Source organism: Podospora pseudopauciseta, chromosome 1 (genome assembly GCF_035222475.1).
Source record: "Podospora pseudopauciseta strain CBS 411.78 chromosome 1, whole genome shotgun sequence".
In the NCBI taxonomy this organism is placed as follows: domain Eukaryota; kingdom Fungi; phylum Ascomycota; class Sordariomycetes; order Sordariales; family Podosporaceae; genus Podospora; species Podospora pseudopauciseta.
Genome location: NC_085892.1, coordinates 4,116,882 through 4,139,576, shown reverse-complemented (window position 1 = coordinate 4,139,576; position 22,695 = coordinate 4,116,882). Strand labels below are relative to the sequence as shown.

General features: G+C 53.3%; 7 protein-coding genes across 7 annotated transcripts; 1 reads left to right on the top strand and 6 right to left on the bottom strand.

The window, feature by feature from the left end:
- Positions 1-135: 135 nt before the first annotated feature.
- QC763_111700 (uncharacterized protein) lies at positions 136-1,292 on the bottom strand (the record flags this gene model as incomplete). Its single annotated transcript, XM_062907756.1, has 4 exons — positions 136-357; positions 590-657; positions 688-1,195; positions 1,254-1,292. The coding sequence occupies 4 exons, from the start codon at positions 1,290-1,292 to the stop codon at positions 184-186; spliced, it is 789 nt and encodes a 262-aa protein (XP_062770726.1). The 3' UTR covers positions 136-183.
- A 441-nt stretch (positions 1,293-1,733) lies between these two features.
- QC763_111690 (uncharacterized protein) lies at positions 1,734-2,786 on the bottom strand (the record flags this gene model as incomplete). The annotated part of the gene is made up of 3 exons (XM_062907755.1): positions 2,018-2,786; positions 1,846-1,969; positions 1,734-1,789 (listed from the first exon to the last, which is right to left on the bottom strand). The coding sequence occupies exons 1-3, from the start codon at positions 2,438-2,440 to the stop codon at positions 1,734-1,736; spliced, it is 603 nt and encodes a 200-aa protein (XP_062770725.1). The 5' UTR covers positions 2,441-2,786.
- A 193-nt stretch (positions 2,787-2,979) lies between these two features.
- Positions 2,980-4,874, top strand: QC763_111680 (uncharacterized protein). Its single transcript, XM_062907754.1, has 2 exons — positions 2,980-3,881; positions 3,944-4,874. The coding sequence occupies exons 1-2, from the start codon at positions 3,290-3,292 to the stop codon at positions 4,747-4,749; spliced, it is 1,398 nt and encodes a 465-aa protein (XP_062770724.1). The 5' UTR covers positions 2,980-3,289; the 3' UTR covers positions 4,750-4,874.
- Positions 4,875-4,976: 102 nt separating this feature from the next.
- Positions 4,977-12,534, bottom strand: QC763_111670 (uncharacterized protein; the record flags this gene model as incomplete). Its single annotated transcript, XM_062907753.1, has 6 exons — positions 4,977-5,600; positions 5,679-9,388; positions 9,443-9,541; positions 9,600-9,628; positions 9,783-9,811; positions 12,391-12,534. The coding sequence occupies 6 exons, from the start codon at positions 12,532-12,534 to the stop codon at positions 4,977-4,979; spliced, it is 4,635 nt and encodes a 1,544-aa protein (XP_062770723.1).
- A 21-nt stretch (positions 12,535-12,555) lies between these two features.
- QC763_111660 (uncharacterized protein) lies at positions 12,556-14,365 on the bottom strand. Its single transcript, XM_062907752.1, has 3 exons — positions 13,574-14,365; positions 13,239-13,492; positions 12,556-13,186 (listed from the first exon to the last, which is right to left on the bottom strand). The coding sequence occupies exons 1-3, from the start codon at positions 13,739-13,741 to the stop codon at positions 12,853-12,855; spliced, it is 756 nt and encodes a 251-aa protein (XP_062770722.1). The 5' UTR covers positions 13,742-14,365; the 3' UTR covers positions 12,556-12,852.
- A 1,180-nt stretch (positions 14,366-15,545) lies between these two features.
- On the bottom strand, positions 15,546-19,241 carry SPA2 (component of the polarisome). The gene is made up of 2 exons (XM_062907751.1): positions 17,508-19,241; positions 15,546-17,453 (listed from the first exon to the last, which is right to left on the bottom strand). Exons 1-2 carry the CDS (start codon positions 18,564-18,566, stop codon positions 15,681-15,683), a joined length of 2,832 nt encoding a protein of 943 aa, XP_062770721.1. The 5' UTR covers positions 18,567-19,241; the 3' UTR covers positions 15,546-15,680.
- Positions 19,242-19,582: 341 nt separating this feature from the next.
- SSU72 (RNA polymerase II subunit A C-terminal domain phosphatase) lies at positions 19,583-21,642 on the bottom strand. The gene is made up of 2 exons (XM_062907750.1): positions 21,081-21,642; positions 19,583-21,021 (listed from the first exon to the last, which is right to left on the bottom strand). The coding sequence occupies exons 1-2, from the start codon at positions 21,212-21,214 to the stop codon at positions 20,364-20,366; spliced, it is 792 nt and encodes a 263-aa protein (XP_062770720.1). The 5' UTR covers positions 21,215-21,642; the 3' UTR covers positions 19,583-20,363.
- Positions 21,643-22,695: the final 1,053 nt, after the last annotated feature.

Sequence of the window (22,695 nt, the reverse complement as noted above, 5' to 3'; positions counted from 1 at the left end):
GACGACCCTCACCCTTGACCCATTCCCTTGACCCATTCTCTTGACCATTTCCCTTTCCATTCCCTTGGCCATTCCCCTTTCCACCACTTGAACCATTGCCATCTCCCCTCCCCAACACCTCACCTCCTAATCACCTCTCGTCATGTCTCCTCATCGCCTCTCCCCTTCATCGCTTCTCTCTTCTCAACACTTCTCCTCGTCACCTTTTCTCTTCATCACCTCAACGCCTCCAACACCGCTGCTTCTCGTATTCCTTTGGCTTTCTCCACCAATTCTCGTATCCTTTTTGACATTCCACTTCTCGTATTCCTTCATGTCCAACACCTCTTCCCCGTATTCTTCGTTGTTTTTTGTTTTCTGAGAACAGTCGTTAGCAGCTATCCGGACAAGTGAAGAATAATAATGTGGTGTGTGAACGATGATTGTCAGAGAGAAGATTATGACTCGACATGTTCCAACTCAAGAGAAGTGACTCAAGCTCTATGGGGAACAGGGCCACCACCCCGGCCAGATTTCCGGCTAAGGATGACGATACGATTGATCTCATCATGAGAGTGTGATAGAATGGGAAGGAAATGTTGCAACTTACATTTTCATTGTCATTGTTTGGCGTGTCGAGCGACTGGCTGACTTGGTGAAGAGTGAGAGACTGGATGGCTGTGTCTCAATCGTCGTATGAGATCTGACGACGCTGTGCTGTGCTGGCTTGTGCTGGCTGCTGGGTTTCTTCTTCACCGTAGTCGAGGCTGGCAAGGCCCTTGTCTACCACGTCCCATGTTCGCTTGCGCAGATCCATCGGCGGCTCTCCGACATTCTTGTTCTTGTTGTTGCGTTTCCGCTTCTTGTTCTTTTTTGCGGTGACGACTGGCGCCGGCGATGATATCTCGCCTTCGGAGAGGTCTTCGGCCAGTGTAGCGGTGACCCCTTGCGGCTTGGGAGGCTGTCTGCCGCGACGCAGAGCCTCAAGCTCCGAGTGCCTGAAGATGGCGATTTGCTCGTCGGTCAGGGTGCGCTTGACGCCGTCGGGATAGTAGCCGAGTCCATCGTCCTCTTCTTCCTCGTAATAGTATTCTTCTTCTTGTTCATGGGATGGGATGGGTTCCTGGTCATCGAGGGAAGGTCGGAGGAATTGGGAGTGGAAGTGAGCTGTCGCGAATTGAGCGAAATGTTGTTCGTGGAAGGCAAGCATATCAGCCTAGGATAGTGTTAGCGATTGAATTGCACCACGGGAGAAACAGACAACAAAGGCAAACCTGACTGATTGTCGGGACCTGGATTGAGGTGCCCGCCATTTTGGCGTGAGCAGAATGAGCAGCGTTGAGATTGGGTGGATTGGCGGCCAAGAGAGTGAATTTGGCTGGTCGCGCGCGTGATCACGTGCGCTGCGCCCAACCCAATCTTGGGCAGTCGAAGTAATTGGTGGATGCTGGCAAGGCGTGTTTTCGAGATGTTTTTGATGAAAGTCGAATAAAATGCACTGGCCAGAAAGTGCTGGTGATTCTTGTTGGCTGCTGGTGGATGAGGGGAGCAAGAAGGACTTGTTGGAGCAACTTGATTGGAATTGCTCAAGAATCATGTATTACCAGAGTCCCGTCCTCACAGCTAGAAATCACCCAACTCAACCGAAACGCCCGTCCTCAATATCATGTGATGCTGCTTGCTGCCCGAAAGAAGAGACATGTTCGTGTCGTCATCAAATCATCCGCTTTGCTAGGGTTTGCTGGATGACCGGTCTAGTTCTGACTCAGGAGCGCCAGGGCACTTTGAAATGCGCGCACCACCTCGGTGACTGTGGAAACGTGTTAGTGAAAAGTCCAAAGACCATCTCATTCCAGCCAAACCTACGGTGTTTCTTCTTCTGCGCCAAATTCTGCTCAGCAATCTTCACATATCGCTCTCTTGTCTGAAGTCGCTTGACTCCCCGTTCGGTATCATGCACGGAAGCTGATGATGCCCAGACATTGAAGAACTGCAGGGGACGTTAGTTATTCATGGTCATCAAATGAAAGGGTGAGACGAGTAAACGTTCTTTGATTAGGTTCTCAAACTCAGCCAACAACTCTTGCTCCTCCCCGTTCGCTTTGGCAAGAGCCTCCTGATAGCGAGCCTCAAATTCTTCCCAGTCAAAGGGCGCCAGGTGTCCAGGTGTGCTGGGCGATCTTTCAGCAATGTTCCCGTTGGAACGCTCCTTGAGAATGCGCGGTTCTGGTGTCTTGACCTGAGCGACTCTGGTGGTGCCTGGCGGCTTGGGGATACTGCTCTGAGTATCTGCCATCCTCTTGTAGGCCACAGACTTCAGAGGACTATGAGGTAGGATGTCTGATTCTGCCTGCTCCGAGTGTAGAGAAGGAGATGGAAGGGGCGATTCGGCTCTCTTGGCTGGTGATTCGTGGCGGGGCGGCTTTGGGGGTGAGGCGGTTGGAGTTGTCGCGCTTGCCATGTCGAGTGAGAAAGTTCTTTGTTTTTGAGTTTGATAAGTCGCTGAGGAAGGCACCCCACTGAGATGAGCTCGACATGAATAGAAGGAGATGGAAGTAGGAGGGTGAGGTGCTCGCTCTTTCCAACTGAGGAAAGACAGAATGAATGAAAGGCAGAAGAAGAGCGGGACTGCCGCTTGCCTTTCAGATGATGGTGATGCTCATTCGCGAATCAGGAGACGAGCGCAAAGCTGAAAGTTCTCAACCCCGCTTCTCCCTATGAAATCTGGATGCCCAAGATCAATCCCGTATCCCAATGTGCCCGACGCTGGCTAATTATTGGTGTGCCTGTCCCTCTGCAGCAGATGGACGCTTGGTGAGTTGTCTGTGAGAGATGAAGGTGAAAGCGCGTCGCGAATGAGAAGCAGCCGGAGAGACAGGGATCTTGATTGGCGGGGGAGTGGGGCAGGTGCCTGGTGGCAGCGTGCGATAACGATGACGCGGGACCGATAAGCCGGGAGGCGCACTTGTGACTTGGACTTTGTACCACCAGAACACAACTTCGAGGACATCAAGCTTCTTTTTCAGCCTTCTTTTTCTCTGCTGTGATTGTGAGACTCTGGACTCTGTGCAGGTGACCTCAGCAAGCTTCGAGTCAGCCGAGCTTGTTTGCATCCTTCATCTTCTTCTAGAAACTCCAAGCTGCTGAAGACAATGGAACCTTCTTCGATTCCCTGAAAGCACGTCTTGTACTTTGGCGGGCCACCAAAGGACCTCGAGCGCCGAACAAGTGAATTCATAAACAAGACCCTCGCTCGCCTTTGATTGTTTGACCGAGACCTCGCAACTCTTCCGTCTTGCAACCCGCAAGAATGGAAGCCAAAATAAACTGCGACATTTGCCACCGCGGCCACCATAGCAAGGACCGGCCGTTCCTTTGTGTCGTGGATGCGAGGAACCGTCTCTATGAGACCCGTCTCGAGTACACCAAGGCGCTTATTGAGACAGACCAGCTCGAGCGCGAGGTGAATGCCGCCATTTCCAGCGAGACGGGACAGATCCCCAACAAAGCTGTCCGGCTGGAGACGCTCAAGTCGGATACGGCAGCTGCAGTTGAGCGAACGAACGAGATCATCGCGCAGGCCGACAAGTTGAGAAGCGAGGTTGATGCTGCGCGAAAGGCGATCGAGGATAAGAAGAAGCTGCTCGCCCAACGGAGATCTGATCTTAAGGCTGTGTCGACTGGTGCCGAAGCCAGGAGAAGCAGGCAGCTGGAAGAGGCGCAACGAGCCATCCACAGAACCAGGTACAAATGGAATCGCAGTGCCGACACGATGGCGGCGACGAGAGCCTTCTTGTGTGAGGAAGCCGCCAGGCTGTATGGGCTGCGCCAGGTCAAGAAGGGCAGCACCAAGCGGTTCGAAATTGGCGGTGTCGAAATCTTTGACCTCCATGCCATGAATAGTAAGTGTGCTGAGAGGCTGACAAGCTGGCAAAACATGTCCAAGGCTGACTGATGATGGTAGATTTGTCGCCCGAAGTGATATCGACTGTCTTCGCCCATGTGGCGCACATTCTCGTGTTGGCCTCGCATTATCTGGCGATCCGGCTGCCGGCGGAAATCACACTCCCTCACCGTGACTACCCTCGCCCGACAATATTCTCGATGAACTCTTCCTACCACCATGGGGATGTACCATTCCCCGGAACAGCCATGTCAGGACAATCTGGAAATCCACGGCCCCGTCCGCTCTTCATCGAAAAGGCGCTCCTGACACTGGCAAAGGACGATCCAAACACGTACTCTGCGTTCCTTGAGGGCGTTGGTTTGCTGGCGCACGATGTTGCTTGGCTGTGTGCATCGCAAGGAGTCTCCTTCGGGGACAGGGAATCGTACGACGATGTTTGCAACATCGGACACAACCTGTGGCGGCTGCTCATTGGTGATCAACTCCACCGCCGGTCTGTCGAACCAACCTTCCCGTCTTCGCTCACACCACCAGCCGGGAGTCCAAGGGATGGGGACAATGGCGATGTGACAAAACCAAAGTCAATGATTGGTCGCTGGTCGCATGGGACGGCTCACACCTCGCTGACGAGTGCCGAAGGCGTGGAATTCGTCCGAAACTTCAAGATCTACGCGCCGCTGAAGTTGGCTGATCGTCTGAAGAAGCGACTGGCGAGCGAAGCCCCGATGCTGGAATGGGAAAATATCGAGGGCGACGAGTTCGAAGATGGGTTTGAGGACGTGCGAGCTGCTGGTCCAAGCGATGGTACAAGTGGTGGTACAAGTCGGGGAACAAGTGGCTGGACCAGAGTCAAGCATCGGTAGATAGTCCCAAGTACTCTTCCACGACAGAGGAGAACACACAGAGGCTGGGGTGATGACGACAGCTGCGGTAGGCAATAAAAAACCATACCATATCTTGAGCCCACCTGCCCTACCCTACTCCATGAAGAAGTATCTCAAGAAAGAATAGCCAGCCAACGTCCCAGCATGTGTGTCTCATGTCATCTCACCATCGTTCTCTCGTCCTTTTTTTTTCCGGTTTTCTTTTTTCAATCGGGCTCCTCGTGGGCACCCGGAATCCGCCTCTTGAAAGACAAGATCCGGCGGCCCTCGGTGACGCGGACGGGGATGTCGGGAAGCTCCACATATTCGATCTCCTGGTGACCAAAATCTCCTATGTCTCGCTTTCGACGCCGCCCGGTACCGGGAGCCATGTGCCCGTGCCCTTCCTCCTCCTCCGCAACAGCTGCCTTGAGCTCGGCTTCCTCGCCCTGGTGAGCCTCCACCTCACTGGACTTCAGCTTCAGCCTTCCGGCCGGCTGTCCCTCCTTCACCTCGGCGCTGCCACTGGACCCTTCAGCGACAGGCTCTGGTTCCTCGGAAGTTGGTGTTGTTAACCCCTCAGATGGGAAGTTGGGGGTGGTGGTGGTAGATGGGATGGGAAACGAGGGAGGGGAATCATCCTCGTCCTCGTCCGACTCGTCCGAAGACGCGAAATTCGACGTGCCAGCACGCCTCATTGCTTCGATCCGGTCCCTCACCTCCTGGAGTGTCTTCTTCTGCGGGGACGCAGAAGAGGACTCACCAGCCGCGCGAACCTGCTCGGCAACAGCCTGTCGAACCGCAACGCTGCCCCGCAAACGGGGAACGAGCATCGGTCGACGGGCGACGCGCTGCCGGACAGACTCTTCATCAGAACAGGAGCTGTCGGGTTCGACGGACACCACATCTTATCTGTCGTCTGCGCGAACAACTTCAACAGGAGTCGAGCCGTTGGAGCGGGGCTCCCGACGGCGGCGTTCGACTTCTTGACGCAACACTGGGGCGACGGGGACTGGGACGTAGTCGTCGACGTGGTCGTCTTCATCGGGGGAATTGAACGCCACGTCGGACCAGTACTCCGCGAAGGAGTAGCTGATCCCCTGCTCCGGGAGGGGTGTCACCATCGGTGCTGTGGTTGCTGTTGTTGGCGCAGACGCACCCACTTCTTCTTCTTCTTCTTCTTCTTCTTCTTCTTCTTCTTCTCCTTGGGGGCTCGCCACTACCTCCTCGCCTTGCGGTGACGGAGCAGCTTGGATGGGGGCCACGGCGCGAGCAGCGGTTGGGGACACATCGTCAGCTGGGACGTCGTCGGTCGCTTGGTCTGTCGGCAGTGCGAATATGGCAGGGTCGATAAGAGAGTCCGGACCAAACCATGTACCCGGGGTCTCTCTCTCGGCGAACTGCTCGACCTCTCTTACCAGTTCTTCAAACTGGGCTTGCGACATTGACCAGTTCATATACTCGTCCAAAATCAAAGTCAGGTCAGATTCGGACAGGAGCTGGGACTGGTTGTCTGGGCCGAAATCGATCTGAGCGAGCTGCTGGCCAACCTGATGATAGTATTGATCATCAGGCTGGGACGGATCCAGCGCCGATTGCTGCAGACCGAAGTTGTTTGGAAGAGGCTGCTGGTAAGAAGAGGCCTCGACATCATGGTGGTAGTCCATTGGTTCTGGGTGAAACTGCTGCTGCTGCTGCTGCTGCTCACCAGAACCAACGTAGTTCACACCCTCATACGCGTTGAAGTCGAACGGTTGGGGTGCGGACTCAATCATCCGCACGTCAGCTTCGTGAAGCCTCATATCACCTTCTTGAAAAGGAAGGGAAGGGTAACCCCCCACTGGCGGCATCAGAGTATTGCCGAATACACCCTGGTCGATCATCTCGACGTTTTCGAAATCCTGTTGCTGAGGATATGCCATATTGACATCATCCTGTCCGGCACCGAAAGCAAAAGGGGTGCCGGACATTGACATGGAGCCAAACATCGCGGCAGGGGGACCCTCTACTCCGGCGTCGGGGATGACCATGGCGATATCGTCACCCTCATCATCGACACCTGCCTCCTCCATCCGTGAATCCCCTTCCTTCACCTCCTCGTCCACCTTCACTGAGTTGGGTCGCGCGAGCGAGCCCTCGTCAAGCTCCATCCCTGGCAGAGCGTCGCAGACTTCGGTCCCCGTCATAACGGCTTCCTCAGTCTGGACGATGCCGACTTCAGGAGACGTGATAGCGGCGGGTGTGGTGATGGCGTCGGCGGTGGTTGCGGTGAAATCACCAATGATGTCGGTCGTTGCGGTGGTTGTCACGGTGACCAATGGGGCTGCAACTGCTTGCGCAACGGAAGTCGAAATATGAGAAGCCTCCAAGAGGCTTTTGATGTCGTTAACGTCGGCATCGTTCTCAGTCTGTGCCTCCACACTAACAATAGGACTGGAGCCGACAGGTGGTGTGTCAACACTCCCTTCCTCCGCAGATGTCAAACCACTTCCGGCGCTGTCGCGATACAGCACCTTCTGCTCGGCCTCCCCTTCCAAAGAAGTCTCGGCTTCACCGCGCGTGGTCGTCGTCGTTGGGCTCGGGGGTAGCGGTGGATAAAGCTCTGTAACGAGCAATTGCTGGTCAGCACCAACGCAAGAATCACTCTCACCCTCCTCCTCCTCCAAAGAGGTCTCGGGCTCGTCATCCGTGTCCTCACTTTGCTTGTCACCGCCGACGGTGACGACAACGTCACGGGTGGAACCGCCGGCCTGCTCACGCGCACCAGCTTTCGAGTCAAAAGACACTTCGGCTTCGGGCAGAGCAGGGTTTCCAGACGGACCAGGGGAACCGTTTTTGTCGTTGTCATCGACGGCGTCGGCGGTGGGTTCGTTCGGTGAAGCTTGCTCACCATCCACAACAGCTAGAATGGAAGAGGCGACGCTCGGTGGCGCGTCGTCCTCATCACCGTCGCCAGAGCCATCATCCTCCGGCCCGCGAGGACCTTCGGAATCGACGTCAGACTTGGAATCGTCATCTTCAGAGCCGCGAGGCTCGTCCGAATCACTCTCATCCGTGGTGAACCACTCACTGGATGACGTGGCGGGAACAGTGGCATTGGCAGCCTTCAGCTTGGCCGGGGTGTCGTCGCGCGTCGTCTTCCTGATGTTTTGTCCGCGCGCGGCGAGGGCAACGCGGAGTTCCGACATCAGGTCATCGGAAGAGGTTGGTGCGACGGCGGTGGCCTGGGCTGGGGTGTCCGAAGGAAGGACGAAGGGAGTATCGGCGGCGGCGGCGGCTGGTGCTAAAGTCACCGAAGTGACAGCAGCGGGAGAAACAACCACCAAAGCCTTGATCTCTTTCTCCTTCCCGGCTTGGGCGTGACGGTACGCAATGAGCGACCGTTCACGAGCGAACCGAGCTTCCTTTGTGACGGCACACTCCTTGTGAGGCCGCATCATCATCTCGTAGATCTCGTTGTCCGACGCGTGATGCTCGCGAACGGACAACGCTCTCAACGCCTGGTCCATGCCCTCAATTTGGGAAAAGGCGCGCTGGAACATGGTCGATGGCGAGAGAGGAGCGATTTCCTCGATGATGGCGGGTGCAGGAGAGGCAGGGGGTTCGGAGTGGGAGTGGTCGGGGGTCTGAGGCAGCCCGACCTCGGTCTCTGTGATGGGGAGAACCTTGGTTTTGCTGCGGGGGTGACGAGCGGTCGAGACGATCATCTCGAACACGCTCATGTCCTTCTTCTCTTCTAGTCGTCTAGGAGACGCAGGGGGGAGTGCGGCAGGGACGAAGCTATCGGGCTTGAGCACGAGTGCCCGCGAGGGCAAACGCGCCACAGTCAGGATCTTGACGATAGGGTATGCCGCTGTCTCTTTGACGACAATCTTTTGGATCTGGATGGCAGAAGCAATGTACTGCTGCCGTTTGTTGATCACCTCATCCAGTTTCTCACAGGCGGCCTTCAACCGAGCAAGCTCAGTCTCCAGCAAAGAACCCAAGAAACTGGCGAGGAAGAGGAGCCGTTCCCAGGCAGAGAAACGACTCAACTCAAAAAGCCCGTCTTCCATCTCGGCAAGGGGGATCTGCTCCGTGATGAATCTGCGCACACAATGGGAAAGCCTCCTGTTCGGGTGAACACGGCAGAACTCACCAACAGCGGCTTGAGAGCTGTCGAGAACTTTCCCAAGGGTGACGCATTGCTCGGCAAATCTCAACTCTTGAACGTGACGCCGCGCCACCTCGTTGAGTAACTCGCGGAGGGTGATTTGACCCAGCGGAATCATGAGAACAACGTTCTCAATCAACTCAGGGAAATTCCTGCAAGTCCCCCGCGACTTTCCGAGGAAAGCCCTCCACAAGGGAGAAAAGACAGGGGTCAGGCAACACACCGCGGCAACGACGTACCTCCACAGGACATTGAAGCATCCCGGGAAGTGCTTGCACACAAGAGAAAGCACAAATACAGCCAGTGCCGTGGTGAAGGCACCAGACGAGAAGCTCGCAGACCCGTTAAAGTGGGCCAGGAGTCCGCCCAGCACCGCAGAAGCAAAGGCTGCAGAGTACTCCTTTCGGAGGCGAGGGAAGACCAGAGAGAAGAACAACAGAAGGAAAGCCAACCCGACGAGGGCGGCGGTCGGGCTTGCAGTTTGGACTGTCACATTCGTTAACAGACGCTCGAAATCTAATGACTAAGAACGCAACATACCTGCGAAGCCGAGGGAGCAGACAACCACCGTGAGGGCGGCGAGCTGGGCGAGAAGCCCGAAGCCAACTGCGGCGAAGGTGGTGATGGTGTACATCTTGTCTGTATAATCGTTAGCAAACCGGTCATGAAGTCGTGGGGCACAAAGACGAAAACCTACAAAGCGGGGACGAAAAGCCGGTGCTGGAACTGTTGAAGATGGTCAGCGAATGTCGTGAAGCCACAGGATACCAAGATGAAAGCCTACAAGGCGAGAAGAAAAGTCGTTGCTAGGGTACTGTCGAAGATGGCCAGCCAAAGTTGAAAAAGTCGAAAGAAAAACAAAGATAAAAAACTCACTCACATCGCTTGACGGATGGCGAATTGCTGGTACTATTGAAAATATCGTTAGCAAACGAAAGAGAAGAAAGAATAAATGCTGTGAGAGGGCGAGAATGGGGGCACCTACAAGCGTGGCGATCGGTCGTACTGAGTAAAAAAAGAAGAGAGGGAAAAGTTCACGGGAATTTGGGAGAGCAGATGAACAAACCAGACAGCGGAGGGTCAGGCAGGGCGGTGGGCAGAATCTTCCCATTCATTGGGGCAGAAAATAACAATGGACAGTTGCTCCTTCCCAAGCTGGGACGATGATGTTGTCGATCAAGGTTCGAACAGAGGGTTTAGTGGTCGCTTTTAGGGTCTGAACTTGGGGCAGCGATGGGATCATTTCAAACATATGAGTTTCTGACAATATCAGAGGCAAAATGGAGGTTGAAAACAACATGATATCAGGTAGATGAAGGCCATAAGGGTCTTCAGCATCTGTTCCAACAGACAGATCAACGGGCGTTTTCTTTTCAGTGATGATGTAGTATATAGACAGATATTGGATCAAAAAGTCCACACGACGCCAGGACATTTACTCTTTTCTTTGTATTTAACCACTTTGTTCTCCTATTCAAAACGCTGCTGTCTTGATCAAAGGCATCTCTGCAAACGCCCACAATCATTGTCACCAAACAAGAACACACGGAAGATTGCCTGGCAAAGCCAACTCAAGCACACTCTTGGACCACTACTCAGCCTTCATGCTATCTTCAATTCGATATTCATCTGACCATTTCCAGATCTCATGCTCGACTTAGGGAGCCTCAACATCGCAGAGCTATCCTGAATATATCTCAAGCAATAAAGCACACCCAATGCCCTACACACCTCCCAGAAAAAACACAACCCAATCAGATCCAAAACAACACCTCTAGACATCCCCAGCCTCATGAATCTACAGCCTCGCACATCACCGACGTCTCCTATCATCGGCAAAACTCAGGTCTAACCTCAAGTCTTGGCATCCCCTATCTCGTACTCCACCGAAGTAAACATTGCACCCGCCTTTCCCACCAAACCCTCACCATGAGGCACCCAACCACTTGACTCACAATTGAGCTGAACACCGATATAAATGGAAGGCACAAGGACCTTGATAGCCTGCTGCCTGGAGAAACTTGCGCGTCAATTGCACTGAGGGAAGGAGCGAAAGTGTGCGCAGTTGGGAAGGAGCGGGGAGGACCCACTTTTGGTTGTGGGGGCAACGGGTGGTGAGAGTGGCAGAGGGTGGGAGGGACTGTGATGTGAGCCTTCAAGACGGTGAGGCAGCTCGGGCAGGAGGGCAGCGGAATTTTTATGGGGGATTGGGGGGTCGGTGAGCTAAGTGGGTGGTGAAGCTGCAGAGTGTGAGTTTGGTGATAATTCCTCGTGTTCGATGTCAAGCCGCGCGAAAAATGACCTGGAAAGTTGCAGTTCGGGAATATTGAGGAGATCGTGGGACATCATGATTTCTTCTGTTCTCCTTCAATCTTAGGGCTCAGCAGAGATTGATTTCTGGCCTGTTGGGTCGTCGGAACTGTTTTGATGGCGGGTTTTCACTGTTCCCAAGCACTCGCGGCCTTCTTGTTTGCAGTATGAGAGAAACGCAAGTTGATGAAAATCCTGTATCGTGTAGACTACCACCGCGACTGCTGTGACTGAGCCATGTCGAAAAGGCATTAAAATGGGTGCAGGATATTAGCGATCTCTTCGACTTTAAAGCTCAAGGGCGTCTCTCAAATTGGCAGGACACTCAGTAGGTCATTCTGAGAATGGTATCTTGACAAAATCCCTCGTTTTATTATTACTTCTCCGAGCTTCCTGGCATGTTGTGGGTGAAAAAGGCACTCCAAGAGGCTTCAGCTCACATCACGGCATTGGTGATGCTTTCAAACGCAACGTCTCGGCATGAAAACAGGGGTAGGAAATAAGCACCAAAGCCCAGAAATAGCCATTGATCTCGTGTGGGACTTTAATCTGTTGACTATATGATGGTCGATGGTATGCCTGACTGATGGTTGTCTCCCATCCTTCTGATGACCAATGTAAACTCCCATGAAGTGATGTCGGCACAGACAGTGAGGATGTGATATGGTCCCTGATGATAACCTAGTTTTCCCAGAATTTATTGGGATGTTGGGACTTAGCAGTGGTTTACTTTCAACATTTGAAAAGGCCATATCATAGCACTTGGGTTTGTTTTACCAGGTATCAAATGAAGAAGACCGTCCCAGAATCCCGCGCAAGCAAGTTATTCGCCATTTCATTTCATATCGCAAAGCTCTTTGTCTTGCCACTGCTGATAAAGTTTCCTCAGAACGGGGTACGAAGTCCTAACGTCATCCAGATAGTGACTTTACCCAGATAGAACGAGTCCTCAAGTCAGGTACACCATTTGGACATTCGTCTTCATGATGTTTTAGCATCCAGTTTCAATTGTCACATCCGCATCTGTCCCCTTCTAAAACCTCAACTCACTACAACCGCCACCTGAAAACCCCATCTTTTCTTCTTTGGCTCTCTTCTCCTACCTACATTTACATTCAGTCCCTTAAGAAGCCCTCTGCCAGGGCTAACCGGGAGTGGGAAGAACGCAACCGACCAACGCAGCAACGCTTCCGAGCCCGGCCACCAGGGTGTTCTGGGTTCTTCTCGCCTTGGAGACAAGGCTGTTCTGTCAGGAACCGCGGCTCCTCGTCCATCTCAATATCTTCGGATGCGTCAGATTGGTATTCTTGCTCCTTGCTCATCTCGGAGAGCCTTGATTGCTCGGTTTTCTAAAGCAAAATCCAAACTGCCCGCTGATTTGACTATAAACCATACGCATTTCCAGTCTTTTCTTGATGATATATACAGCCCAATACATTACTCCGGTGTCCTGACGACGTACATGATGCCCTAATAGAAACGAAAACACCCGGGTATACCCATACATCATGATATCCACCGTTAAGTATCCATCATCAATCAACATTACCCTGCCACACAAGGAACCAAACACCAACACCTTGCCTCTAATTCAACTCCAATCCATCACATCATCAGCCTGTCATTCACATTACAAACCCTCACTGCTGCTGATAAAACTGCCCCTGCGGCACCGGCACAGGCTGTTGAGGCTGCGGAGAATACACTTGTTTCTCCTGAGTCGCCGATTGCTGCTGATAAACCTGCTGCTGCGGTTGCTGATAAACAGGCGGCTGCTGCTGGAACTGCTGCTGAGGAACCTGCTGGTACACCACCGGCTGCTGCTGCTGCTGTTGCTGCTGCCCCTGAGGAACTTGCATCGTTCCAACAGTAGGCTTAGGACCAAAAGGCACACCCGCCTGGGAGTGCCCGCCTTCCTTGCGGTGTCTATGGAGTCTGATTGAGTGGATGATCAACGAAATAACATGAAGGGCACTGTTTCCATTAGCATACAAACCATGGCGGGGGGTTAGAAAAGAAGACTGACAAGTTAAGCCCACCCATCCCACTAGCAGCCGCCAACCCAGTCCACCAAGCCTGCTCGTATGTCGAGGTAAGATAGAGGTAACTACCATAATACTGCATCCAAGGAGCGATATGCGCCGCCACGACTGAGAAGGAAGCCAGCCACATCACAATGAGGAGGATGTCCAATGCGAGGACGGCCCAGTAGTTGAAGGCTTCTGGGGCGCCGAACCAGGCGACAAGGTGGTAGATGGAGGTGAGGATTGTCATGATGGCCTGCCCAAAGATGTTAGTCCCACTCCCGACATAACACAAGATGGAAATAGAAGATAAAGATGAGGGGGTGAAGAAACATACCACAGCCAACATGAACGCATTCCCATCCCAAGCCAAAAAGTGAATACTATACGCCACCAACCCCAGAACAATCACTGCGACCACCAGCTGGAGGATCCTCAAGACAATAAACCCCTTGGGATAAATGGGGAAGTGTTCGCGGCCGGGTTTGCGGAGGGCGGTCGACATCTTGTCTGCCTGCTTGTTTGTTGTCTTTCACACTTGCCGGTTTTTCCGTCGTTAAAAGACTGCAAACTTAATAAAAATAAAAAATGAGAACCAAAGAGAAAAAAAAAACGCCTCTGACGAACGGGTCGGGGGCTTTTTACATCACAACCCGCACGCGTAAACCTTACTCTTGTCTTACCCAGCTGACCAGCCCAAAGGCGCAAGGCCACACCAATATTTAGTCACCAAATCAAGAAATGCGGTCAACCCCATTCTACAAGAAAAAGCAAAACTGAACCCTTGTCTTTTCGCTGATAGGGAGGGGCGTGCTGCAATGCTTGCATGGTTCGTGGCAGTGACTTCAAATACCAAGCTGTTCAAAGTGCCATCCCAGAGCATTGACTAGTCTCTGCTTGTCTCGCTGCGCCCAAGAACTCGGAAAGACGGTGATTCGTCGACACCATCACGACCTGCAGTTGGACCCTTGGATGCGGCTGAAGCGCCAAGCTGAAAAGTTGGGCTGAGAACCACTCGACCACCACAACACATCATGATAGATAAACCCAAAGGCATCATCTCAATCGAGAATCATTTGCACTCACCAAGGGTACCTAGTGTTGACCATATAGTTAAACCAAGTTCGTGTTTTTAGATGTTGAGAGTTACCTTAGGTATATACCATCAAAATTCTATGTGCCATTGAGATCTGGAGAAAGAAGAAGTGACCCAAAATCAAGACAAGGCTGTGACCGCCCCCCAGAAGAGGCCTAGCCCCCCGGCACCTCACCACCAAGACCAAACCAGGCAGTCTAAATGAGTTGTCAAAAATCCCCCCCCCTTGCCCTCCCACTATTGGCTCACCTCTTCAATGCCGTCCGTCCAGCCCCAGAGGCGGCGGCACAAGAAATCATTCCCCATGCCCAGCGCTTGTGCCCTACTTGCCGCGATCCCGAAAAGTCTGATGAAATATTGAAACTGGGTTTGGCATCTTGACCTGATCGAGATGTCTACCTACCTACGTGTGACTTGAATATCGGCCTGGCATTTCTACCCATTGGATCAAAGACACCATTCCTCTGTACAACCTCCATCTCAACCCGTCACTTCATACACATCGAGATGCAAGCACTCGCATCACACACCACAACCCTCAGTCGAATCGGTGCAGCAGTAGTCCATCTTTATTTCTCGCTCCAGCATACATAAATCCTACTTGTAATCATCTTCTAACCAGCAACTAGCATACAGCTGGGCATACAGTACTGCCCCCCCTTCCCGTCCTCTCCTCTCCCCCTCCCCATCACCACCAAACCAAGACAAAACTCAGCAAGCAAAACAGCAAGAAAAACATTTATACACACCACCACCACAACTCCTTCTCAGTTAAAATCTTCTATTAATCAATCCATGCTCCCCATACGGATGATAACAACAAGGATACAAAAGTTCCTCTCCCTCTCAATCATCAAAAACATATGACCCCCCTTTTCTCTTTCTCCCCCCAACCACACCAATCCATCCCGTCTATATACAGAACCTTCCCCCTCCCCTCTCCCATCAAACTCTGGAAAATATAATAAAAACTGGCTGATGCAAGAAACCGAAGACAAAAAAGACAACAAGCCTGAACAGTCAAAGTCAAAGAAGAAGAAAAGACACCCCCCTCCTCCCCAAAGAGGGAAAAAAAAAACAAGCAGCTATGATGGGTATCAAAGCAAAAAAAAAAAACAAAAAAAAAGGCTATAAAAGCCTATAATAAACAAAAACTGTTCTTCTGTGCGAGAAAAATAAAATCGAAGCGTAAGCAATGCTCATGTCGAATAAGTTTCTCAACCCCTTCCCCCTCTCCCCAAGTCTCGAATCGAATCAGGTATCTATCATCCATCCATCTTTTTCCTCAAAAAACCCCCCAAGTCTCGCATCATCATTAGAGCAATAGTATAATCCAAGTTGTCGTCCTTCATGCAAAATCATCGGCATCCCCGCCATCATCCATCACCAACTGATCAACCCTCTGCACCAGCTCCTTCGTCTCCCTCGCAATCTCAAACGCAATCGGCGGCAACGTCTGCGTCCACATCCTCCACTCCCGACTGGCACTATCGTTGCCCGCAGCCGCAAGATCCAAACCGCGCTTGCCCGCCTCCATCAGCCGCTCCCGGCAGGCAGAAAGACGCCTGACAAGCTCGACACCATTGCCACCAGTCGACTCCGTCTCGGACACGACCTGGCCGACAACATCCACAATCGTGTTGATCTCCTCCGTGACCTGGCTAATGTCCGCGTCGTTGCGTATCAGCTGCACAAGGTCCTGGATCGTCTGCACGAGCACCGCCGTCTGGTCTTCGAGGTAGATCTTGAGGTCCTCCGCCCGAGTGTCGCGCTGCTGGCGTGCGTTGTTGTACATGCCGTTGGCGTTTCCGTTCACAGCCTTGTTCAGGTTGCCGTGGCCGCCTCCGTTGCCGTTTGTCATGAATCCGTTGGCCATCTGTCCGTTGGTGTAGGATTCACGAGGTGAGTTGACCGGGCTGTACGCAGACGAGTCCATGCTGGCTCGGCTTCCGGCGGCGCCTAGGCCGCGGAAAGGTGGTGGGCGCTGAAGAGAATCCTCAGCTCGGGAGGCCTGGCTCTGCCCATTGCTTCGTGGCGAAAAGAAGCTGGCCGATTCAACAGGAGTAACCGTGCCGTCGTCATCGTCATCTTCCAATTCACCATCCGGGGTAGATCGAATCTTGACAGCTCGGAGGAGCTCAACAACAGCCGTGACCAGGTGAGAGGCAGCAGCATCGAGGAGAGTCACTGGCGCGATTCCAGCCGAGCTAGCAAAAGACTTGGAGGTAGTAATAAGATTGTTGGCTGCGGGGGATACTCGGGCCTTGAGCTTCTGGTTTTGCTGCGCAAGCTCGATGTTGTTTTGTGCCGACTCGTCGATATCCTTAGTGATCCGTCGGACGCTTACCACAACTGCCTTCATAGAGTCAATCACGCGCTCCGGGTCATCCACGCGCGCCCGTTGCAACAGCTCGTCAATGGCGATCTGGAACTTGGTGACATGGACGTCCTTGACCAGCCCATCATCTTGCGTGAAGCCCTTCTCGCGCACAAACTTCCCAGCGTCCTGTTGCATTGGAATGCCCTCCGAAGACCCACGTAAATCCCGCAGCTGAGTTTTGGCGCGGGCGTAGCGATTCCTCCAGTCCCGGACCTCCTTCTCCAACATTTCGATCGTCTTCTCCAACTCCGACTGCCTTTCCCACGAGGCACCGCTTTGCTGGGAAATATTGCGCATCTCCATCAGGAACCCCTGGGCCTCACGACGAACCTCCTCTGTCACCTGCTCTTGCTCCTCCAACGCCGCACGCAGAGCCCTGTTCTCGCGTTCTAATTCCTCGTCAGCCATGCCGTTTGACTGTGCGTTGGCGCCGGCGCGCGCTTCGTCAAGCTGTTCTCGAAGTTGGCGAATTTCCTCATCGTGTTCGTCCCTGGTCCTGTCCAGCTCCCTCTTCATCGACTCGTTCAATTCCTCCACTTGAGCAAGCTTATTCTCCAGTTCGGCGCGGGCGTCATCCCATTCCCTCTTCTCAGCATTAGAAGCCGTGGCTCGGGAACGTTCCCCATCTAGAGCGTTCATGAGGTCGTCATCCTTCTTCTTAAGTGCATCCTCCATGCTGTCCAGTTTCTCACGCAAATCCCTAACTTGCTGCTCATAATCCTCAAGAAGTTTCTTGTCCGTCTGCATACCATGATTAGTTTGTTTCCCGAAAACCTTGGGTGAAAATGAGCCTACCTCGGATGCGCCAGCACTTCGTTTACTATCACGGTCTATTGACCTGTTCATGCCGTAGGCATCAGGTCCGGCAGGGTCGGGACTCATGGGGCTGATGGCATCATCGTCCTCCTCCACCATGGTGCTCTTGTTAGGCACAATGGTGTTGTTCTGGAACTGCTTCGCAATCGGCTGTCCATAGTTGCCATTCGGCGGCAGGCCTGGAGAGGGTGGGATAGGGAAGCCGCTGCCGAGAGGAGTCGGCATCCCTCGTCCGCTTCGTATTGAGCTGGCTTCTGAAGGGCGTCTACGGCTCTGACCCCGAGGAGGGAATCCGCCATTCATTCCGCTTACCGGTGTTTGCGACCGGCTGATGGGACCTCCGCGTACTGATACTGGGCTGCCAACACGGGGGATATCCCCAGCCGCAAAGCGTGGGAACCTCCTCTCCAGTTCGCAAAAGACATCGGTGGCCAGATCGCGGAAGCGTGGAGGGCCCAATGACGAAAGTTTTTGGCGCGCTTGGTTTCGCTTGGGGTGGAAGTTGTCCTCAGGTAATAGATAATCAGGTGGACCGGATCCTGGAGGAGCATTGGGGGGTCTACGAGCTGTTGTCTCACGTCGCTTCAGCTCGTCAAAGACGTCGGTACTGAGCTCGAGAAACTGAACCCCAGTAAGGCGCTGCAGCTTGTCGCGAGCCTTGTTCGGTGGTGGCTTCGGGTTGCCGTCACGCGAAGTCGCTGACAGAAATCGCTTGAGTGAGACATAGTGCTCAGCGAGCACCATCTCATGGCCGCCCAAGTCATCCCTCACGACTTGGCTTCTGCCACTCTCACTCCTTGCGTATAGGTTGGTGCCGGCACTGGATCGGCCGACAGAGGGAGGCGGGGAGGGACCGCCGACGCTCCTGGGCCCCGGTGGGAAATTCCCGTTCATCGCCCTGACAGCACCAGCCGAGTCGGGTGGTGTGGTGATGTCTCCGCGGTTGTTTGGATATGTGTTTTTGTCGGTGTTGGTGGGATAAGACCACTCGCTACCGCCTACAGAGACAGGAGACAGTGGCGCATTGAGGCCATTCATGGTCTTCGGGGTGGCTCGGAGGGAATGGCGTCGTCAACCGTGTCAAGCAGGCGCCGGGCCAGATCGCGCACTGAGAGATAGGGAGTTCGCGGCGGAGGCCGAGGTGAAGATGGACGTCGTTGTACTGTGTTCCGTGCACATTCAACGGGGAACGGGGACGGTAGAACGATTCAAGAGAGACAACGGTCCCGTCGGTATTGGAATGCGGTGCAAGTGTAGCGGGAAACGGTCGGTGGTCGGTGGTCGGCAGGTGGTTGTCACAGCATGAAACGCATCAACGCCCCAGCCAACTGCGACGCTTCCTCCTCGGGGGTGGCCTTCTTCTTTCTAGGTCGCTGCTGCGGTCTGCAAAATTACGCCAAATTTACCAAATGAGAAGAAATCGGCCGCTCGGGAAGTGTTACCGCTAAAGAAATACAGGCAGGGATTTACGGCGGCGGTGGCCGTTGGGTCTCGTTGCTTGCGGCTGGGGGACCTGGAGGGGACCTGGTCTGCTTGTCTGAGCTGATCTCTTCACAGAAAGAGAAGTGAAAAAAAAAAGAATAGAAAAGCAAAGATATCAGTGTAATTACGGAACAGTGCGTGTGTCTGTGTGAGATGGGGAAAAAAGGGCGGAACGTCAAGGCGCCCCTGACGACGGGATGAACTGTACGCAGCGATGTGGTTGGCTGCTGCTGAACACTTGGGGTTGCAATTTCCTCAATGGCTAGTCGCGCGCTACAGCAGGAACAGTTGGCGAAAGGAGGCGGGAGGGCCCAGAACAGGGGGGGGCTATGGGGGTTCTCTCCAGGTGCACAGGCCCCAAGGTTACGCAGGCCTCTCTCAACGGCGATGGAGTCTTGTGAGTCTTGGTCAGAATGGCTTCAACTTTCTCTGCCAATGAACTTGATCGCACGTGGCCACGGCAGGCGCCGGCATGCACGACATCACCCACAACGCACACCACGAGCTGAAGGAGGTCACGGAGACAAGGACCATCCATATCAGAACAAAGACACCATCAGACCAGTCCCTGGCTAGCCGATCTCCACGGGACAAGCCTGCCCAGAAAACACCAATATTTGTATTCGTAGCTACTCCGTCCACCGATGAGAATCGTAGGTATTGTGGACGCAGTACACTATGTAGGGAAATAGAAATGTCCCCTTGCTGCAGCTCTCTCTGCGGTAACGGTCACATGAATAGCGTGTGATTTTCTAAGCTTGATTTCCATATGCATTGACTCTCGGGCCCATCCGCATGAGGCCCCATGGGAACATCCGTTTGATCTTCCGTACGCTGGATAAATAAATCACACCTCTCGTTGCGCCTCTGAACAAAGATGCCTCCGATCAGGACATTCTGGAAGCCGAGTCATTTTTTGCGCTTCGGCGGGTCGACGTCTTCCTGGGCTGAGAACTCGGCGGAACATCCCCTGTCGCCTCATTTCATCTCGATCTTAGGTCCGGAGTCCTAACAGGGCCGATCCGGTCCTTTAATCACTGCATCCCGGGTCACGGCAAAAGTCCGACCAACGGAGCTGCGCCGGTAAAAAAACAAAAGGCGGAGAATCATGTGCAAGGCGGTGTCAATCGCCGTCAAAAGGCAGCAAGAAAAGAAAATAGAAAAGAAAAGGAAAAAGAAAACAAAGAGCGGTCTCGGAGTCGCCGCTTCATAAGCCTGCCTCATGAGATGTCTGCTATCCGTCGCTTGCTTGATTCAATGCCCAAAGCCCATATCCCGAAAGCAATACCAACCGCCCAACGCCCGCTAAACCATGAAATATGAGTGTTGAAAAGATGAGTGCAGTGAAGCTCATCAAAACCAAGCCAAAGTCCAAGTCGCAGGAAGGTTAGGCCATCTTTCCTGCCACTCACCAATCACCTCGGGAACACGCTCATCAAAGCTGGCTCTGGCAGCACCACTGCCAGAATCAAACGCCGTTGCGCCAACCTTTTCGCGCTCTTCTTTCGCGACCTGGTTCAGGGAGTCGGCAAGGTCGACCATGGCTTTGCCTCCAACGGAGGCCTCTTCGTGGTTGTCCTTAATATCAATGTTGATAACATGAACAGCTCTGTTGAGTGGAGAGCCCCGGTTAAGAAGATCATCGATCACAGCATCCCAGCAGCGCTCTTCGCAGGTAATGACTATATCGGCGACGCCTCCCTCCATGCCCTCGAAGCCTTTGTCTGTTTCTTTCTTGACTCGGGGCATGCCTACTTGCCAGTCTTGCCATCTTTCCGGGCCCCACTTGATGTTGCGGTTTCGGCCGAGCATGTTAAGAAGCCCGTTGGCCCGATACAAACGGGGGTCCTTGGCCTCAAGCTCTCTGTAGATACTATCGTACGAGGTCTCGTTGAACTTGTAGACATTGGGCTGTGTGATGGTAGGACCTGGAAGCCGGACAAGAGAGCCGGTTCCGAAAGAAATCACTGGATAGTTTGCCAACGCCAGACGCAAATGGCCCTCCATAGATCTGAGCTGTGTTAATCCTCCCCCGCGCACCACCTTCAAAAGCAGACATTTGTATCTTACCTGTTCTGATTACTGGCACATACGGTGCAAAACTTGAGTTTGAAGCCACCAGGGTCCTCCCGGTGGCCGTTTGGCTGGGCCGGAGCAGCGGGAGCAGCCGAAGCCGTAGTCGCGTTACCGTTGGCGGTGTCCATGATGATTACCCCTGACGGATTTGTTTGATGCTGCTGCTGATCGTTCCCATCGATGGTTGTTGAAAATCAACTCTGGACACGAGGTGTTAGCTACCTTTTTGTCTTGCCAATGCAATTTTTTCGACTTGATCGTCAAGGTGTTGTTTGTCATTTCAGTTAAAAGCGTAATAAAAAGTCTATCATCATGGCCCGCAAAGCGAGTCTAAGACAGCTCCAATAAAGAGTTCATCATGGAAGACAAAGAGCATGTTCGGAGAGGGGCAGCGTGGAATTTTTACCTTTGAAAGACACAGCAAGGCTGAAGAGATGAGAGTACCCGGCACAGCTAAACACCCATTACTATTTGGGTGCTGTCGCCCCACGAGAGGTGAGAAGTGGTATGAGGGCGCTGTCTGTTTGTTGAGGCAGAGTAGGTAGCAGTATTGATGATGCAGAAATGGAGAGTCGCAGTTGGAAAGAAGCCTTGAAATGTTTTCGGCAGTCGGTCTTGGCCCTAGCGAGGTCTCGCCGCCACTGACCGCCTTGAGCCGGATGGATGACGAGCCCCACAGCCTGGATGCGGACTTGAAACAATGTGGCCCGTGCGCTACATGTTTCCCCTTAGGTTGCTACACAGTACTGTTCCCAAGGTACCTTCGCTTCTTTCCCCTCTCTCAAGCCCCCTCCATGTTTCTTTGTCTCGAGCCAGCTTCCGAATGGAAACAAGTGGTTCGTTCATCAGTCTGCTTTTCAGTATATTTAACCGAGCTTTTTGGGTATTTCTTCGACTTTCCTCCCAGGACCTTGGGGAATGCTACTCACAGAAGCTATATATAGATGGGACGACAAGACAACGATTTCTGTGCTGGGACGAACGGCTAGGTACCTATGCGTTTTGTAATGCAGACAGGAGACAACTGTGCTTTCTCAATGACAGAACAATCCTTTGAGTTTGTGTGTCCAGATGCCAGAGCTCGCCAATGAAAGGTGCAGCCATTCCGGGCCTCTTTCTCCCCTCGTCGACTGTCACCAACATGCAGTTGGTTCATACGCAGTATACAGATCTTACATAGCTGGCTATCCATCTATCTGTACACAGTATGAAAGATGGTGAATAGAAAATGGAGAGTGATTGGCAATTGCTGGGGCCTGGTCTCTGATTCTGGCCGCAGCGCGCTTAAGCAACCCGGCCAGCCGCCCGCTTCTCTGCCTGTTGTGTGCGCTGTGTTCCGCTCGCGGGTTGTAGTGGGTGGTTCCCCTCATCTTTGACTTCCGACTGTCTGTCAAACACCATGTTTGCTCTGGGAATGGCCAATTGATTTGGCTCTCTTTTCCACGTCCTCATCTACCACCACTGTTCTCGACAGCCCTTCCACGTGGGAACAGACACCCATTGCCCCCCCCTTTCTCCGACCTTCTGGAGTCGAGCCTCGAGCGAACGACCAGTTCTAGGTTCCCCCAACGCTCCACCCCTCCGAGCCGCCGAGTTTCGTTCGTCTGAT

Excerpts from the sequence above, each read along its gene's own strand:
- QC763_111660 (XM_062907752.1), bottom strand. The coding sequence starts at position 13,741 with ATGTCGACCGCCCTCCGCAAACCCGGCCGCGAACACTTCCCCATTTAT. Across the intron at positions 13,493-13,573 it reads ATGCGTTCATGTTGGCTGTG|GCCATCATGACAATCCTCAC; the intron begins GTATGTTTCTTC and ends ATCTTTGGGCAG. Across the intron at positions 13,187-13,238 it reads GGGATGGGTGGGCTTAACTT|TGCCCTTCATGTTATTTCGT; the intron begins GTCAGTCTTCTT and ends TAATGGAAACAG.
- SPA2 (XM_062907751.1), bottom strand. The coding sequence starts at position 18,566 with ATGAATGGCCTCAATGCGCCACTGTCTCCTGTCTCTGTAGGCGGTAGC. Across the intron at positions 17,454-17,507 it reads GAAGTGCTGGCGCATCCGAG|ACGGACAAGAAACTTCTTGA; the intron begins GTAGGCTCATTT and ends CATGGTATGCAG.
- SSU72 (XM_062907750.1), bottom strand. The coding sequence starts at position 21,214 with ATGGACACCGCCAACGGTAACGCGACTACGGCTTCGGCTGCTCCCGCT. Across the intron at positions 21,022-21,080 it reads TGTGCCAGTAATCAGAACAG|ATCTATGGAGGGCCATTTGC; the intron begins GTAAGATACAAA and ends AACACAGCTCAG.
- QC763_111680 (XM_062907754.1), top strand. The coding sequence starts at position 3,290 with ATGGAAGCCAAAATAAACTGCGACATTTGCCACCGCGGCCACCATAGC. Across the intron at positions 3,882-3,943 it reads TGACCTCCATGCCATGAATA|ATTTGTCGCCCGAAGTGATA; the intron begins GTAAGTGTGCTG and ends TGATGATGGTAG.